This window comes from Amphiprion ocellaris, chromosome 5, assembly GCF_022539595.1.
Source record: "Amphiprion ocellaris isolate individual 3 ecotype Okinawa chromosome 5, ASM2253959v1, whole genome shotgun sequence".
Lineage (NCBI taxonomy): Eukaryota > Metazoa > Chordata > Actinopteri > Pomacentridae > Amphiprion > Amphiprion ocellaris.
Genome location: NC_072770.1, coordinates 12,124,527 through 12,144,529, shown reverse-complemented (window position 1 = coordinate 12,144,529; position 20,003 = coordinate 12,124,527). Strand labels below are relative to the sequence as shown.

Sequence of the window (20,003 nt, the reverse complement as noted above, 5' to 3'; positions counted from 1 at the left end):
CTTACAAATATGAAGATTCACTTGCTTCCAGTCTGGTTATTTATTATTTTTGATACTGAAGAGATCACGTCACGTCAAGGGGATTTTGGGACAAGCTTTTCATCTGGTGTTTTATTGAGAAAGGAACCACATTAAGTGTCAACAAAGAGAAAGAAAATCACCCACAAATGGACAAAAAAAATGACCACAAATGAAAGAAAATGACTACAAATGACAGAAAATGTACAGTTTTGAACAACTGAATGACCCAGAGCTGCCAATTTTTAGCTTCTCAAATGTGAAAATTCATCTGCTGACAGTCTGGTTACAAGTTTATTATCTTTGGGTTTGGTAGACCTCAGGCCCAGGGAAATTAGGATAACCTTTTTTCTGGTATTTTATTGACTAAACAATTAAAGTTTAGGAAAAGAAACCACATTAAGTGTCAACAAAGGGACACAAAATCACCCACAAATGGGCAAAAAATGACCATAAACACACACAAAATGACCACAAAAAGACAGAAAGTGAACACAAAAAAGACACAAAGGGCAGAAAATGGGCAGTTTTGAACAAATAAATGACCCAATGCTGCCAAATTTCAGCTTCTGAAATATGAGGTTTGACTTGCTTACAGTCTGTTTATAAGTTTATTATCTTTGGGTTTGTAAGACATCACTTCAGGTCCAGGGAAGTTGGGACAAACTTTTTTTCTAGTATTCTATTGACTAAACCATTAATGTAGCGTAACTGCAGAAAAAACAATCGATGGAGTGTAAAAACTGCCAGAAATGGGCATGAATCTTTGTATAGTATAGCATTGTCTCCTCTGTGCAGACTCTGGAACTAGTATAGGATACAGCCATAAAAACAAGCAGTTATGCTGTACTGTACATGTCGGCAAACAAAAAGCTTCCACCGCAAACAAAGGAGCAGACTGTAGGTCAGTGCTGCTTGCCAATCAACATGGAGGATATGACCGCCATGTCCTGAGCAGGCAGAATGGCCTCAAGGCCAAAACGGATGAGCCTTTTTATAGCCTCCTTTATCAGATCACGAGCCATGTCGCTTACATCATGTACGACAAGGGTTTATAGCCAACTTGTAGATTTCTCTGGTGTGATAAAATCTGGTGACCTGTGGAGGCCCCTGGATCGGAGGTCCCAGGCGGCTTTGGAGGAAGCCGACAGACGTGGGCCGGAGCTCGGCACGGCGGACATTAAAGGCAGCGGTGGTCTTCTCCAAAAGAATCCTTGCGTGTGAGTTAACTTCCTGCATGGTGAGGGCTTGACTTGATGTTCTGCCTGTTTGCGGGACTTCAGGGATCCCATGGGAAACGATGACACCCCAGCTCTTCAGCTCCAGGTTCAAGAAACACCTGCTTCTTCTAGGCTTTATACTTTAACTCTGCTGTTACCTTTAGCGGGTCAAAGTGTACCATTAGAAAAATCCACCTATAAAACTGTCATTTCCACATTTGGAACTCATCCCTGACAGTGATGTCATTTTAAATAAAAGGACAACCTGGCATCTTCAAACGAAGACTTGAGTTTTCATGTCATCCTCCAAATGAGAGGTGAGACAAGTGTAGCTGAGGCCATTTGTTGAACTTTTACTGACTCGCTCCGCCACCTGTCCTGATGGCTCAAACTGTCAGGGGCCGTGAAAGACGATCGGGAGGGAAACGGAGAAAAATGCGAGGGAGAAGGTGGAGGAGGGTGTCGGGATGAGAGGAAGATGGGCCGAGTCTTATCTCGAGGTCGCACTAAAAGTCAAATGAAAGATAATACCGTTGCTACCGTACTGGGGGGTTACAGTAGCTTACTTTTCCCAGCTCATTTACCCAAGGAGACGTCTGGACTAATGAATATATCGTTTAGTCTTTATCTGGGTTAACTGAGGGTTTAAATGACTGTATCAGTTGTTACTGCAGTCTGATGATGAAGAACACAGCAAAATACAAAACTCTTTAAAATCTTGGGTACAGAAACAACCCGCTCTGTAAGAAAGTATGTTTATACACAACTAATTTCCAGAAAATATAATTGAAACCAGATTCTGATGAACATAATATTCATTTATAAATTAGTTTTGTTGCCTAAACCACAGACAAAAGTGTACATGTGAATCTCAGTCTTTTGCTTTATAGAGACAACATCCACCCGGCCAGTTTATTCACATTCAGCCAAACCCAGCCCCTTCTCTAGCACAGTGCTTTGTAGATTGGTCTGGCTGCACCTCATTATCACACTTTTATCTGGGACAAAATGTAAAATATTGTTTGTATTTTTTATTAAAACCAATTACAATTGTCTTGGGCAGATCTACAAACAGGAAGCAGCAACGGTGTTCTTTCAAACACTCGAATTGAACCTTCGGCAAAACTTGAAAAACTTATTTTTCAGGTTGTTGTTGTGTTCTGTGGTGGAGGGGCTTTTGAAAATGGCAACACAGCAGCAGGGGAGGAGAAAGTAATGTGAAATGTGTTGGCCAATGACAAGCTTTTATCAGCAGTAAATCTGGTGAGTCAGACTTCCATAACCATGACTGTACTTTTGATGCATAAGCCTAAGTATGGACATTTTGGCTTGCCTCAATCCCAGATTCTATTCTTTATGAGTCTTGTGATCACGGTTAGGTTGTCAGGTTTGGTACTACTGTTGCTTTTCAGATCATAAATTCTAATGAATACACCTGGAAAACCTTGCTATGTTGCATCAATCTCCAGGGTGGATGAAAACCTGTTGCTTTTCAAAAAGCAGCCAGATTCTGTCACTGCTTTGTGGTTCTTGTTACATGTCTGATGTTGTTTTTAAAAATGCTACTGTGTTCCCAGATTTTAGCAAATATCTTCTTGAACTTAATGTTAAAACTGCAAAGCTGAGATACAATTTCTACCATTTCTACAATTTCATTTAGCAGATGGTTTTATCCAAAGCGACGTACATCTCAGAGTAGATACAACACAAGCAAGGATCTAGTCGGGAGAAAACAACCTGGATAAGTGCCGTAAAACAAGGTCAAGTGTGATAATAGGACCTTGGGGCCTACAGGCAGTGCGGGAGGTTATAGGATTTTTTTCTTCCTTTTTTGCAGTCTGTCTAGTGCAAAAGTGTCCAGTGAAGAGCTGAAAAAAATGGTTTTTGGACAGTTTTAGCCCTCATATGGCTCTTGAAACTTGATATAAGGAGCTAACGAAACACAAATGTAGTTGTTTAAGAACTCATACCGTCAAGCTGTGAAATAAATGAATTCATGTCAGAAGCACATTTCAGAGAAATCAGAATATTTAATTAATACATCTTGCCCCATTTTACAGGTGATACATAACAAAGTTGATGCGCTATTCCAACTCTGTCTCTTTGGAATTCCATCCATCCATTATCTATACACCGCTTAATCCTCATTAGGGTCGTGGGGGGGGCTGGAGCCTATCCCAGCTGACTCAGGTGAAGGCAGGGGACACCCTAGACAGGTCGCCAGTCCGTCGCAGGGCTACATACAAAGACAAACAATCACTCTCACATTCACACCTACGGGCAATTTAGAATAATCAATTAACCTCAGCATATTTTTGGACTGTGGGAGGAAGCCGGAGTACCCGGAGAAAACCCACGCATGCACAGGGAGAACATGCAAACTCCATGCAGAAAGATCCCGGGAAAGCCGGGACGCGAACCAGGGACCTTCTTGCTGCAAGGCGAAAGTGCTAACCACTACGCCACTGTGCAGCCCCTCTTTGGAATTATGTCCCCAAAAACTAAATTGCTTTCGCAATTTTTTTTTTTTACATTTTATACTGTATATTTGAATGTTTCTTTCCTCTGTATGGTGACCTTGAGTGTTCTGAAAGGTGCCTATAAATCAAGTTTATTATTATTATTATTATTATTATTATTATTATTATTATTATTATTATTATTATTATTATTATATTAACAATAATAATAATAATGTTTAGGTGCTGCTTAATCACTGGCTGGATTATGGTCAGAGTCAGCAGGAGGTGGTGGGGCGGATGGACGGGTGTACAAAGTGCTCAACTTTTAAGCAAGATCCACAGTTTTGGGGGAAAAAACTTGATTAATCGATTCAATATCAACATATTTGCAAGTTAATTTATGTTTCTTCATTGTGCTGATAGAAAACATTTGGTCACAAATGTGTTTTAACAAGTTTGCTTTTGCTGCTGTACAGGAGTGTAATGAGACAGAGTTGGGTATTCAAGTGTTTGCTCATCTCTGTATCTAAGCTTTTGGTTGAGTCAGATAACCGAAAATTTTCTTACATTATCAGAATTTGCACACTAGAAATGAGACACACTTTCCCAATATAAAAGTTAAAGCTGGAGTCTGTGAATCTGGAGAAAAACTGTTGCTATTTAGCTGGTTAGCTTATTTAGATAGTTAGCACAGAGCGGACAGCTAGCAGACCATGAGGAGATATTTGCAAAATCTGACAAAATGTGAATCATTTAGAATTAACTTACCTTTAAAATGATATGAAATTAAAATAAAGTATTTTCATGAAACATGACAAAACAATTGATTTCATTACATTCCAGCCATCTACTGTCCAGTTTGGTTGGTTTTGTTCTAAGACTTAAAGCAGCAACATTTTTTAAAAAAATGAATTATTAATGTGTGTTTTTCTATTTGACTGTCATGAGTCAGAAACCTCAACTGTGATTCATCCTGACATCACTAGAAGAGCATTTTCATGGGCTACTTTCAGTGTCCGTCTGGAGAAATGGACTCTCTTCTATCATAGTCTCTCCTTGCATTCAACTAAATATCTAAACGAGACAACCTGGTCACGTCTGTTGATATCCAACAGATAAAAACAAGGAAAAGATGAGGACATCACAGTTATGTATAACAGGTGGTTTCAGGTGGAATTCAGGATTATTCACTGCAACATTATGACCACGAGGGGCTTTGCACCAACAGTTATTGTTCTGGAGCTGTTCCAGTTGTACAGCAGCTCTTTATGAAGACAAAAGAGATGTTGTTTTCATGTACAGTGAACCCCAGTTGAAACTATTCAGACTATGTCAGTATATTTCAGCCCCACCAACTCTGTCTGCTGTCAGTCGGCTGTTTTCCATCTCATAAATACACACAAACATCAGTACATAATAAAAGACCCTTTGCAGCAGGCTGCTAGGAGTAGGGGCTCTTCTCTCCACTGCAGCTGTTTCCGATGAGTCAAGTTATCTGACTGCAGTGTTTCCCAGCAGATTCCCTCACAGGAGACACTACAGCATTAACACCGACAGGCCTCACTGTCTCGTCACTCTACACTGTGCAGCAGGGGGATAAAGCCTGATGCTGGAAAACCTGCGCTGTCTGTATATTCTTATATGTATATTGTTTAAATGAGAAACACTTTCATTGGATTGGTTGTTCATTTCAGATAGAGTTCTCCACTTTTTGTTCAATGTTTTGGTTAGACAAGCAGTGAAACCTGCAGATAAATGCATTTTATTGGGCACTGTGTGAAGATTGTGTAGCTGCAAAAATATCTAAATAATTCTAGCTGGGTTTGCTGATACTCTGGATCACTTCACTGTCTGTTCACAGTCAGGATCCACCAGGTAAAGACTGCATAAGATCGTAAACACTGTCCCAGGAGTCTCTTTATTGGAGAATAAACCTGTTTCAAATTTTAGAAGCAATGTTTCCTCCAATGACAGTTTGGTTAAAATTTAGTTTGGTCAGGTTGTTGTAATGTAAAACCTGCTTTAAAACAAGCATTCTGATTTATAATAGCAGGAAATGCATCCCTGTAACAGTTATATTAATCATGTTTTCTGTCCCTTTAGGTTTTTTCCAGTAAGAGTGAACCAGCATGTAGTGCCACAACTCTAGAAGCAGAATATCTAAGAGAAATGCAGCAAGCATTAATGTATTTAGATCCACCAGGGATTTCCCTTCACAGGAATAATAATCGGGTCTATTAATTACTTCTTTTTGGTGTCTTGGGGGCAGAAATCATCTAGAATGTGCTCATCCCTGAAAAACTGTCAGCAAAAGAACCACTTCCACATTTAGTATGCAAACATGTTTTATTTGTTTCAGGTGTTCTTGCATCCGAATGTATTTCTGTTATCTGGCTCATTAGCCACTAGATGATTGTTGTTTTGAACTGCACTGGCTGGCAATGTCCAGTCAGGTGCTGCATTTTTATTTTCTTTTTTGACAGAAAACAACTGGAAACAAGCTTGATTTGAGCTCTTAGATGGAATAACAGCAAAAAGATGCTGTAAAACCAAAGCAAAGACTTAAAATGGGCTAAAAAGTTTCACTCAGGTTAGCTGGTTGAAGATGGTAATATCGTAAATCACAGCTACATGGCTACATAGTAATACAATTAACTTTTAATACAGGAAAATTAGATCAATGCAGCTTTAAACCTTGTGTTCAGACTGTTCATTCAGAAAACTTTTACACCCAGAGCGACTGGAATCAGCCTCAATAATCTGGAGAAACCACATAATAAAGCAAGGACCATTTTCACGTCTTCTCTGACACACATGCCACCCACCGCACACTTCATTAGGACTTTAATCACCTCAACAGGCATTTAATGGCATTCCTTTAAGTTGATGCAGGGGGTGAGGGGCTGGGCGGGTGAGGCGGGTGAAGGATTTACGGTTCCAAACTGTGAAGCGGTGGATGGTGCTGTGGGAGAGAAAGTGCAGCGGGGTCGTGTTGCTGGCTGGCCGGGCGATGCTAAAACACCATGGTGTCCTGCTTTATGAGCGGCACCAGGTTGCACACAGGTCACAGCGTTGTTGGTGCAGCTGAGCCGGAGGAGTCGGGGGGCGGGTTGGGGGCCGCTGGTGCCGGGGTTTGATGTGTGGACGGGTTGTGTTTGTTAAAACAGCCCCTCTCCAGCAGCACCAGTCAATCTGGAAGCCATTTGCTTAGTTTCCACCAGGAAAAGTTCAGGCTTGATCACCTCCAGCATCTGCTGAGTGTTTATTTACCCACAGCACTTAACCCATTAGACAAACTGAGAGGGGGCAACTGTAGAGCCACTGGTCACGTTGGTCCTCTGAGGACAGGAGCAGCGCCGGGGCCAACTGCGCTGCTACAGATCGGAAATTGTTGAAATGAATCACTTCAAATGTGCAATAATCCACCAACTGTCCACCAGGCCCAAGCAATCTCCTGCAACTGATTTTTCTTCTTATATTTCTTATTCTACTGTATTTAGACTATTAAATACTGTTTTTTGTTGTACCAGCACCATCTGTTTTTACTAGCACCTTAACTTTCTCTTCACCAGCATGGCTTTGCACCGATAGATAGATAGATAGATAGATAGATAGATAGATAGATAGATAGATAGATAGATAGATAGATAGATAGATAGATAGATAGATAGATAGATAGATAGATAGATAGATAGATAGATAGATAGATACTTTATTCATCCAGAGAAGAAGGGAATTTCAGGGTACCTAGTAGCTCCCACGTTAGATATAAGAAAAATGAGGAAAATTACATGCAATTTGTGCTAGAAGAAGAAGAAGAAGAAGAAGTAAAATAAACCCCAACAATCATTCGTAGACCAGGACATAAACACCGCTCCTATATGCTTGGTGTTATTTCTGTCTATATGCTGGACTTAGCATTGTAACACTCCTTTTTATAAGCAAATATTTAGACTTGCAACACCAAGTAACTATGTAGAGTTAATATGTCAGAGGAGTCACCAGCTGTAGTCAACTGTAATCACTCACAATAGGTTTAGAGGTCATGCCGCAAAGAAAATTCGATCAACACAACTTTCTACATCACAAACCTGGATAATTTAGTTTGCTGTATGTATATTTTCAACTCAGCCGATTTGATCATACTTCCAGATTTATATTGTGCTGGTATTTACAATCAAAAAGGTGTTACAAGTCTAAGTACAGTATAAAAACAGACATAACAATAACCATTAAGGAGGCATTCTTGCACTCCTGGTGGGCCAAGAATTATTGTTTTTTTATTTTATTTGTTCTACCAATGATTTACATGCTATTTTCCTTATTATTCTTAAATGTAACATGTGCGAGGTACTGGGTGGCTTAAATTTCTCCAAGTATCTATCTATCTATTTATCTATCTATCATTTGGAGCATCCTTTGTCTAAATCACATTCACTTGACAACTGTCTAATTGCTGGAATCATGGGAATTTTGACGCTTAAAAACAGATCATAAAAGGTGAAGAAATCCTGCCGTAGCTGAAACAGAATTTGAGAGGAAATTCCAAAGTGCTGACCTACATGAGATGTCTGTGAAGCACAACGCCACAAGTCACTAAAGCTGCATGGCATTTAGACCACATGTCACTAAAAACACTGAAGTCTACAAGCGTAATAAAGCAAATTTCAGGAGCATCTGAATCTGTAGCTACAGTGGACGGACTAAGGACTATTTTTTTTAATAAAGGATAGTTCCATTTAGGCCAGTTGAACCACGTGTCTACATATTTTTAAAATGCATTTAGAACTCGATAAGCAAATAAGCTAAATACATATCAGAAGGTTGAAAAACACAACCTGGTTCATGGTTCATGTGTCAAGTGTAGGTGCTGCAGCTCAATAAAGGAGGTGACAATGGAGGGTCTTCTTTATACCCTGTCATGTAAAGAACAATATTTAAGTTCATGTATTCTGTGACTGTTTAGTTGCTTTTAAGGGTAGCTTCATGACTTTGTGTGCAGTAATCCTACATTTGAATCTGAAGATCACAGATTATTCTCATTTTCTTCTTCTCAAGTGTGTGGAGGCATTTAGAATAATTCAGTGAATGGTCAGAGAAATGTTTTAGTTTAGTTTATAGGCCACGGCAGAAATATATGGTCTGATTCCAGACCTTTACAGCAACAGAGAAATCCTCTAAATATCACATGGACGGAATCATTAAAATACTGGAAAATTAGTCAGTAACACTATTTAATATAGCTGGTTGAGTATTGTAGTCTAATGCTACACTAAATTGTCCCTTCCTAAAGGTTAAAATGCTCAGACTTGTTGATTTAATTTAATGTTGGAGGGTGCTGGGTGTTTCTCACATCTTTGACAGGTAAAATTCACAATACTGCACAGGCAAAAGTAAAATATTTAAGTGAAAACGACCAAATAAAAAGTCAAAGTTGCCAATTTCCCCACTTTGGGATTAATAAAGGCCTCTTATCTTAAAAGAATGCATGTAGTGCAGTTTAATCTATAGCAGTGCATCATATTCTCTAAATGAGTCATAAGCTACATTGGATCTACAGCTGCCAGATGAAAATCCTCTGTCAAGCATCATACAGTGAAATAAAGATCTGGAATAACTGAGTAAATGCAGCTTTTTAGTCACAGTCCACCACTGCTGATCTCATCTTTCACCAAAATATCAACCCAAAGTCAAAGTTTGTCATGTCTTTGTGTTAATAAAATGCAGAAATAATTGTATGTCAATGTCAATTATTTCTAACTCCAGTCGTAAAAACTAATGGCGCACACAGTTTGGTTGCGTCCACACCTCACCACGCCAGACTTTTAGGACCGAAACATTTGGGAACAGAGGAGTCCCAGCATCTGCTCCACTCCTCCCCTCCCAGCTGAGGCTACTGTGGCCGCTATAAGAGACGCTCCGTGTCATGATGACTCCCACACCGGAGGCTCCTATGAGGAAGTGTCAGAACACAGCGGGGACTTCTGCTGGCTGAACCTCGGAGCTGCAGCGCCTTTTACGCACGGCTCTCCAGCGCACGCAGCTGCTGTCTGCTCGAAATAAACAACAGGACTGGTTTCCCCTGTGAGCGCTTTCTCCCTTTTTTTGCCTACCTATGATGGCTTTCGCTATGCTGAGGCCGGTGTCCACGCATCCGTTCTCCTACCCCGCGGACCTGACCTTGATGTCGGACGACGAGGAGGGGAACCGCAGCGAGAGCGACGGCAGCACTGACCAGAGCTACGGCTGCTGCGGGGCCGCCGGGGAGACTTACCGGCGGGAGTCCGGCGGCGTGGTGATCCGCCAGCGCAACGCCGCCAACGCCAGGGAGAGACACCGGACCCAGAACGTGAACACGGCCTTCACGGCGCTGCGGACGCTCATCCCCACGGAGCCGGTGGACAGAAAACTCTCCAAGATCGAGACGCTGCGCCTCGCGTCCAGCTACATCTCCCACCTGGCCAACGTGCTGGTGGTCGGGGACGGCAGGGAGGACGGGCAGCCGTGTCTGAGCGCAGTCTACAAGGAGGTGAAGGGCAGTGGAGACGGAAAACAGCCCCGGACTATCTGCACATTCTGCCTCAGCAACCAACGAAAAGGGGTAAGAAAAACAAAAAAACCCAAAAAAACGCTCCAGACACGTCCTCACATGGTCACATATACCCGCAACTCAGGAAACAGAGTCAGAATTGTATTATTTTATTGGAAAAGCACATATATTTTAGATATTTCTTCTACAATTCCACAATTTCAACATTCAGGCCTGTCATTAGTGCACCATTTTCCCTGCAGAATACCTGGATGGAAATTTTGGTGAGACTTAAATGCTTAAATTAATAAATGCTTATATTATTAGTTTAAGCAAAAAAAAATGCATCTTTTCCTCCTTTTTTCCTATAAAAACTTTATACTGCACTGGTGAATAACTTGAGTAAAATATTTACAAATGGGTCTGACCAGTTTCAGAAGTTGCCAGTGAACTCAACATCACATTAACATTCATTAAATATTATTTTCAAGTACTGTAGGCCTTCTGAACAGCATCATATTTTACTTTTTGTTCTGTATGTCTTTTATTTCTGCCTTATTATGTTAATTTAAACCAAAATTTAATGATTTGAGCTACTAATTTAACATCATCCCCCCCCCCCCCCCCCCCCCCCCCCCCCCCCCTATGGTACTTTCTGTGTTGTATTGACAACTGTGTTTGAAAAATGTCTCTGCTCAGCTTAACTTGACACTGTGGGGTTTGGATTGAGTTGCCTGCATCCCAGTGAATTTGGATGTGATCCATGTTGGTGTTCTGATCTCTCTGTTGGGATTTAGTTTATTTATAAGTGCCATATCATTCAGTGCATGGATATATCCTTTAAAGGAAGACAGTATTTATATTTATTCTCGATAGATAATTGCACTGAATCTATTTATGTACTCTGAAGACGTTTAGGAGTGAGTTATTTCCCATACGTGCACGGTGTCCATGACAGAGTTTGAACTGACATTGGTGGTATTTTCCTTCTTTCCCCACAGGTTAAATACAGACGAGACTGTGTGAAAATACACACAAGCAGACAAATAAGCAGACGGTGAAAGCGTTTGATGGGATCTTCTCTTCAGAGCAGACGTCGGGGGGGTAAAATCCCTCCAGCAGTCATTCCTTAAACACTTGAAGCATCTCAGCAGCACAGCGGTCTTAAAGAGCTTCTCTGACTTTCTGGGCATTTGCCTGATTGGTCAGTAAACCCAGTGTGAGATGGGAGGATCGGCACAGAAACCATTTCTGTGTCTCCAGCGGATACAGTAGGTCCAGTGTTTGCTATCAAATGTCATGCAGGGATATTCGAATCACATGATGATGAAGCTCAGATGGAAATCAATACCAGCTCTGGACGACTGATGGTTTTATGATTATGCAGCACTTTGGATGATGGTAGTCACTTATGAATACTAAACAATGACTTAAATGTTAACAAAAGGGGTTCTCTTAATGTCTCTTCACATTAAATTCGGCTTATTTGTTGGTCGTAGCTTCCAGAGGTTTTGTTTATCATCAGTTTCAGGTCTGTGTGTGACTTAACTGCGGATGATCAAAAAATGGCGGCAGGATCTGGAGACGCTTTGGTACCCATCATCTTATCGACGTTTGGGTTTGGCACTGGTTGAGATACACTCCTTTGCAAAGCTCTTTAAGATCAAATAAGACAATTGTTAAATCCTCAACATGTTTCTGGGGACACTCACCCAGCTGAGCCTCTGCAGGAGTGAAAAGGACAAACCACTCCAACCTCCCTGAACTGGCGCTGAATGCAACAGGACGCATCAGTGGGACTCTACTTTGTTTTCTTTCATTACTTGTTGCTCTCTACTTTGAAATTAAATTTATTTTTACATAGATGTGGCTCTTGTATTTTGCCTTGATCAAGCCTGTTAACATCATTTTCATTTATAATGCACAGACTATCCTTAAGGAGGTGTAATTGACATGTTTTGAAATATTTTGTAATATTTGGAATTATAACTCTAAGCTCTGTGAGTTTTGCGAGTAGCTGTCCAATACTAGATCTTCCAAGCAAAATATGAACTAATCAAAAATTGGCAGAGTTTATTTTCTCTTTTAAGTGGTTTCACTCAATTATATATTTTCTTAACCTTTTAAATGTCCTGCAGCGGCCCCTTGTTATATTTTTATTCATGCTAGTTTGGAAATATTTATCTCTGAGATCTCTGCCTCTTTTTAATACAATAGAGATCAGAGCTTCTATAAAAACACTCACTGAGCCTTAGGTAGGAATCATTCATGCAAATAGATTGCAAGTAATTTGTAACTTGTAACTGTTTGCATTTATTAGATTGAAAGCAGCCATTTAGACGAAGTTGGTACATTTAGAAAAGTTTTGTGAACCTGGATTAGCTTAAAAATGTTCTTGCAGCAGGTCAAGTTTGTAGTTCTAATCAAGAAGTAGTTGCTATGGAAAGTGTTGACTGTCTGTTCTGATAAGCTTCATCCAGGTAGAAGCAGACAGATAATGCATACAGATAACTAAAAACCTTTAAAAATATATACAAATGTATGTGCACAAGTTGTAAATGACAATTTATGTAATTTAGCACTGGAAGCTGAGTGTGTAAATTAGTGAGGTTGCGATTCTTTTGCTTTTTATATCTATGAAATGTGGAAGTTTAGGACAATCAGAGCCCAGAGAATGACTTAACCACTTCTTCATCTTGTAACAGTACAGAGGAGGAACCCTTCATGGGGAATTCCAGTGAAGCTTTACCCTCTCTGTCTGCGTAACTCGATGGAATCCGAACAGAGGAAGTAATCCATCTTTTCCTCAGCGGGTTCTCTCTGAAACAGTTGCATCTCAGCAGCAAGGGAGAGCAGAGAGCCCTGTCGAGGTGGTAGGTGCTGAGAGCCGGTTAGGAAGGCATGAATCAGAGTCTACTCTGGAACACCATAAAGGCAAAACAGGAAAGAGACAAATTAGTGTCGTTGGATCTATTGTGGTGACTGATGATTGCTCACGCAGAACATCGGGGACTGCAGCACATTACTGGAGCCCAGCCAGCAAGATCAACCACAGAGGGGAAGAAGTTGAAAGTTTGGTTTTAGGCCTCAAGCTCCTTTGGTTCATACTTGTGTCTTCTCCCGTTTGGAATCTGTCTCAGCATACTCCAGCATTTTTGCACTTTTACAGTCAGGATCCAGGGAAACGCAGAAATCTCAGGGTTGATCTTTGGTGTGACTCTGCTCTAGTAGTAAATCTCCCGGGTTGGGATCCACATGTGGTGTTGATCAGTCACAGTTAATATCACCTGGCACCCTGTGTCCAGACAAACACAGCTGCTGATGAATTAATGTTATAGATCACACCAGGAGAGCAGCACTGTGGCCAGTGTGAGAATATATGAACACATATCAATGGATAGAAGCGCAGATTTTTAATCAGATGTGCCAGAAGTAACACAAAAATGCTTAAAAGATGAATGCCAGCATATGGATCTAAAAAACTGCACCAACTTTTCTTCCCAACATCACATAATGTGGTGAAAATAAAAGCACACAAGGTGTTTGCTGTTTTGCAAGTCTGAAGTGACTGTAAGCTGATGTTATTGGTGAAATCAACAGATAAAACATTGCAGGATTTATAGAAAGTACAACAGCGTTTGACATTTTTTTAAATACTTGATTTAAAAAGATAACTTGAATACTTGAAAGACTGAAGAAACAATCGCTAATAACTTTATTGTTGTCAAGTTAAAGAAGCCGGACTGGACTGTTTATAAGATTATACTTCTCTAACTCTACATATTTAGTGTGATCATCCCATCTGAGTCTTACTATTTAGTACTGCACTTTTTTTCTTTTTTTTTTGCATTTATTCCTATGGTAGCTGTGCTTTTACAAGAATATTTGTGTATATGATGCTCTGTTGTATTTTTATTGAGCATATCTGTGTATGTCACAGCAGTACATGATACCTAGAGCGGTGTACAGTATTTCTGTCATAACCATTTCTTACAAAACCACTCAAAAGTTTCTCGTTATCACAGGCCATAGCCAACCATGCGCTGATTTACTGCAGATTTTCAACATTTGACAATGCCGTTATGACTAAACTGAATCCTTTAAATCACCCCTGATGTGATGTTTGGAGGTACACCCCTCTGGAAAAAAGTTATTGCACTCGCCGTCCTCGGGGGCGGCACAAATAACTGCACACTTGCATAAAGCATCCCAGCCCTCCAGTTTCTCTCCACCTGTCAGTGCTAAAGACTAATTAGAAGCTGCTGTGTGAGCTTATCCTGCAGGTCCAAGGGCCCGGCGGGGCCCCGTTCAATGGCTCCCCGAGGCCCCCCCAGGCAGGAAGATGTCATAGAAGAACAGGAAGGAAAAGGCCCGAGTGCTTGACCCTGCCAGGACCCTCCCTGCGGGACCCGGGGCCCTGGGTCAGTGCCAGCTTTGACATCAATGGGAGCCCAGATGGTCCGTCAGGCTCAGCTGATGCTTATTTTAATTCCTGGGTGGGAAAGCGAACAAAACTCTGAGTCAGACTCAATGAACAGTTTTACAGCTAATTCACTAATGGCTCTGTCCCGCTGGTCGCATTAAACTGCAATTAATAACGTTAGGAATTCACCTCTTCCTTATGTAAGAAAAGCATTAATGGACACTTATCAGATAAAAGTCAAGAAAATATGAAATTTGACACATACAGCGATCTATGGACAATGGAAAATGGGAAATACAGGCACGCATAAACAGTGAAATGTACAGACAGTACATACAAACGAGTGACAAAGGAAAAACGTGAACTATTGCAATACACATTTGTTCTGAGTGATCACCTTAATCCTGTGATGACACATTTCTATCCTGATGGTCTCTTCCAGGATGACAACACGCCCTTCTCTAGGGCAACTGGGGGTTTCCATAATTCCATTCTAGAAAATGTAGACTTATAGGAGTCATTGGAGACTCAAGACTGCTATAAAGTGTATGTAAACTTTTGTTCAGGACTGTATTACACATGTCCTTTCTGTAAGTAACTCATAGGTTCTGAGAAAAAAGTGCAATGTCTTTGAAAAAAGGAAAAACATTAGTACTATTTTAGCAAATCTGAATGCTGCTGGTCATGGTAAGACAGATGGAGAAACATTAACAGGTCTATCTTTATTATCTTCTTTATAGACAGACGAAGTATGATGGGAAAATTGGAGCAACCACTTTAGACTGCTGTGTTTTTTTTCTTTATAAAAGTTAGTGATATCCCTGTACAGGACAGTATAAAGTTCCATCGGAACGTAAATTAATCTGTCAGAGTTGTTAGCGGCGCTTTCCCCATCTTCAGCTCCATCTGGTAAGCATTAGTGGAGGATACCATGGGGCAAATAGGAAGGGCTAAGATTGCGATACAGTTCCCCTCTACCACACTTAGGCCTAAACGGACCCTTATGGTGCTTTAGCTCAACTGGTCTGACAGGACAGATACGTTACGCCCCTTCGCTGCCTCTCCTTCAACCCTATAGTTAGTTCCCCGGTCGGGCGGCCTGTCGGAGGAGATAATCTCCATCGGATACGCACCGTGGGCCCTTTCATGGGACAGCGGCCTTGGATAGGCTGCTTCCGATTTTTATGATTGTTTTCCATTGATGGGTGGAGTGGGAGAGCTGGGAGCATACTAATCCTCTGCAGCAGCCAAACAGGCGTTAAACAAGCCAGACAGTGTTTGACAGTACAGTAAGTTTGACCTATTAGACCATTTGAAGGCAACAGTATATTTGCTTAAAACTTACTTTCATCTAGTTTGTTTTGCAAAAATTCATACTAACACTTGAGTAACATAAACTTCCTTCAGTCTTTTATTACCCGTGTTTTTATCACTTCAAGCACAAGTCAATTTTTGGCAAATTATTCAGCTGACATATCACAAATCAGCTGAAATGTGTCATTAGGATGATGAAACCACTTCATTTAAATCATATTTATCAGATAGGTTCCAGTTTGTTCATGTCAGTCAAGATTCTTCCACACATCCAAGAGTTAGTTATGGATTTCCACAAGGTTCAGACACTTGCCCAGGCAATGATAGGAAACACTGCATAAACATTCACTGCTATACAGATGACACTCAGTTATATTTATCTGTCAAGCCAGGAAAAAAAAAAACTAAGCAGTTACTCAAACTTCCAAGCATTTCTTAAGAAATTAAAGGCTTGGATGATGTATAATTTTCTACTACTATGTTCATTCAGAGCTGGAATTATTGTGTTTGGCCCTAAACACCTCAGAAACGCACTGTTTAACCAGATAGTTACTCTGGATGACATTGCTTTGGCCTTTTAGCTGGACGGGCTACAATGATAGAACACCATATCTCCATTTCTGCTGAGCCTGTAGATAATAGGCCAGAATTAACAGAGACAGTCCAAGCTGCTGTTGGTAGTGTAATGGTGTGGGGAATGTTTTTCTTGGTACATCTTTGGGTCACTTAATCATCATTCAATGTTTAAATGCTACAGAATGTCTGAATGTTGTTGCTGAAAATGTGCATCCTGTTACATCTTCCAGCAAACATGAAACCAGTTTGATGAACATGTTAAGTAGATTTCAGTGGACTGCCCGGTGATCACATTCATATCCAGTGGAACGCATGTGGGACGTGGAGTAATGGGGGATTTGCAACATGAATGTACAGCTTAAAAAAATTTGCAGAAACGATGTGATGGCACCATGTTAGCATAGGCCATGGAATCTATGCAAGGAACTATTAATTGGGGTTTTTAATAAACTGCTTGGTGAGTGTTCTTCTTGACCCTGTGGGATATTTTTGATACTTTAATCTCATCAACAGGTAAGTTGGCTTTACATAAACCTTAAAATTGTGTGATGACACCGGAGCAACTGGCTGATGAACAAAGGAGTTGAAAGCGCCAAAAACAGCAAGCAAGTGGAGCTTTGAGATGATTATATCGGGAAAAAAAATCTAAGCTATGTTTATAATATATAAAATAATGGACATTTCATCGCAAACTATTGCAAGTGAGGAACAAAGATTACTGTATATCAGAGGTGGATGACTTGCTGGTCTAATGGGAACAACATCACGATGTCTTATTGTGTAACAGAGCAGATAAGAGTGTGTTTATGGGTGTGTGCTGTGTACGGGGTGGTAGTGTTGACACACTCTCTGCAGCGGACACTTGGGACAGTTGTTTCCCCTCAACATGCACCATGAGGAAGCAGAGGAATGACCTGAGACATTAGTACAGACAATATGAGTCCACCGGGGCAGGGCTCTGACTGCCCTCAGCTCGGTTCCTGCTGCTGTGCTCTGCCTCAGCTGTAAGGCGGTGGTCCTTGATGCAGAGGTGAAAGGTGACTAATTTGTGACCTTATTTCTCCCCCTGTCAAAATAATACAACAATAAATCTGCGTAGGCAGCTCTGAAGGAGGAAGGAGGCAGACTTCCGCCATAGCATGACGCCCATCATTGCCTTGAAATATTGTGTTTTCTATATTCTTCACTGGAATATGTGCAGTGTTGTTATTTTGACAAACCTGTGCAATATAGATAATAATCTGTGCAATATTAATACTTATTCATCAGTATTTCTACCCATGAAAAATGTATGCAATACCGCTGATATGTGCAATATTGTTCTGCCCATCTAAAGGAATTTGGACTATCTGAACTAGTACTTTTATATTTCTTTATATTTGCACTATCCCCTTTGCTGGTGTAACAATGCAGTCCCAACTGTGGGATTAATAAAGGCTCATCTTGTCTTATTTTCATTTTTAAACAAATTAAGGACTAGTTTGCTTTTAAGAGTGATCTCGTCATTGTTTTACACGTTTTAGATATTAATTTCATTCACAGTGTGCTGCATGAAACTCTTTTTAGATACAGGTAGTTGGCTTTCCATAGACACATTTTTCCCAACATTAAACTGCGCACTTCCCTTCGACCCTTAACTCTGCTGCAGAGTAATGACAGATAGCCTGAGATTTCTCTCTGATAATTGTCCCCATGATGCAGAACAACACACAAACACAAAGCAACATGTATTATAGCAGTGACATCACATGGGAAAACCTCTCCTGGGTGAGGAAGCCTGCCGACTGGCATTTTAACAAGGCATTAATTATGATCTCTGGGCCAATAAATGCAATTGTTCACCGCTCGGAGCCTCCTGTAGCTGGGAGATGGATGGGAGGAAGTATATACGTCTGAAAACTTTTGAACCAATTTCAACACCCACAGCGATTGTTTGGAGGATATCCTTAATCAAGGCCCTCGGAGAGCACAATGAATAGTCTCACTGACAGAAACCTGCTGCCCCCGGCAACCTCCTCGACCTGCCTGCTCCCGACTGGAGAGGATTGAATGCGTCGCTCCAAACACAACACCGCAGAAATATCTGAACTTTACTTCTTATTAGACAAAGCCAAAATGAGACTCCTGCCATTTCAAACATGTCACTCATCTGATGATGTCTAAATGCTTTCAGATCTAAAAATGCGAGAATATTTTATGTTTTTGGCTTTTACTGTGGTCACACATCCCCAGTTTACAACCGCTAACCCACTGCATGCACGCAATTAGCTATACAGTGATTGAGATTCTTTCTTTTTCAGCAAATTTTTGTTTACATTTTGAACAGTCAAATACACTGAAGTAGCTGTTAAGAGTCATAACTGCAAGTGTGCATCTGGTAATTATGAAATTCTGATGCACACTCACATTCCTATGATTCTTATGAGACTAGTTTCTCACATTTAAGTGCACTGTCAGTTCAAGACAAAATCCTCCAAACATCATCTTCATGTTAATTGTATAATTAAGACAATAAAAGTGAGAACCAATGCTTTGACCATGCTCTCTGATGTGTCAAAGCTCCACATGGTGAGAAGCAATAACTAAAAACACATTTGTAAAGATGGAAACAGTCCCATCAGCAGCTACGTAACAGAGGTTAAAACACACTTGCAACACTTGTTAAGTGGTTGAAGAAGAGCTATCCAATAAAAGCAGAAGGTACAGTGAGAGGTCATCCTCAAAAAATTGCTCCACTATTTATGCAACTTTGCATTGAAAAATAATTGGTAGATATGTCTGGCTTTGCCCAAAGATCACCTGTGGAGACTACAATACAAGAAGTCAACCTCTGTGGGCCATGTCCAGGAAGACAATGATTGCTTACAAAACAGCACAAAACTGCAACATGAAACACTGCCAACAAATATAAAAGGAAGCCTGATAAACAGTCAGGACCACCACAGGGACTGCATGGTCCTGACAGTGAAACACAGTGATGGGAGTGCGTTGGTTTGTTGTTGCAAAAATACAAGACAGAATGATGAAATTGAGACCCCAAGTTTCAAGAAACTTGGCAAGGGAGGAACTTTCCAACATGACAATGATCCCAAACACTCTGTAACAGTCATGCAGGAGTTATGACCTGGCCACATACGTCCTCTGTAATGAATCTAATAGAGCACATTTGGATTATTCTAAAGTGGAAGGTGAAGCAACAAAACCCCTCCGAGAAAGAGCAGCTGGAGAATGGCAGAACATCTCTTCACAGATTTGCCTCATGTGTTCCTGGAGGATCTACTCTATAATCAACAAATAAAAGTGGATGGCCAGAATAAAAAAATGTAACAACTTTGCATAAGCCAGGTTACACAAAAACAAATTGCACAATTGAAAAAAATAACAAGCTATTTTAAGATTTTAGTAGCTGTAAAGTTTGCTATGTGTTTCCAAAGGCTTTAAAGTTGTTGCTCAAAAAGGAC

The 20,003-nt window shown here is 40.6% G+C and overlaps 1 protein-coding gene across 1 annotated transcript; it reads left to right on the top strand.

Moving 5' to 3' along the window:
• Positions 1–9,637: 9,637 nt before the first annotated feature.
• On the top strand, positions 9,638–12,092 carry LOC111583110 (transcription factor 15-like). The gene is made up of 2 exons (XM_023292048.3): positions 9,638–10,301; positions 11,231–12,092. Exons 1-2 carry the CDS (start codon positions 9,816–9,818, stop codon positions 11,288–11,290), a joined length of 546 nt encoding a protein of 181 aa, XP_023147816.1. The 5' UTR covers positions 9,638–9,815; the 3' UTR covers positions 11,291–12,092.
• Positions 12,093–20,003: the final 7,911 nt, after the last annotated feature.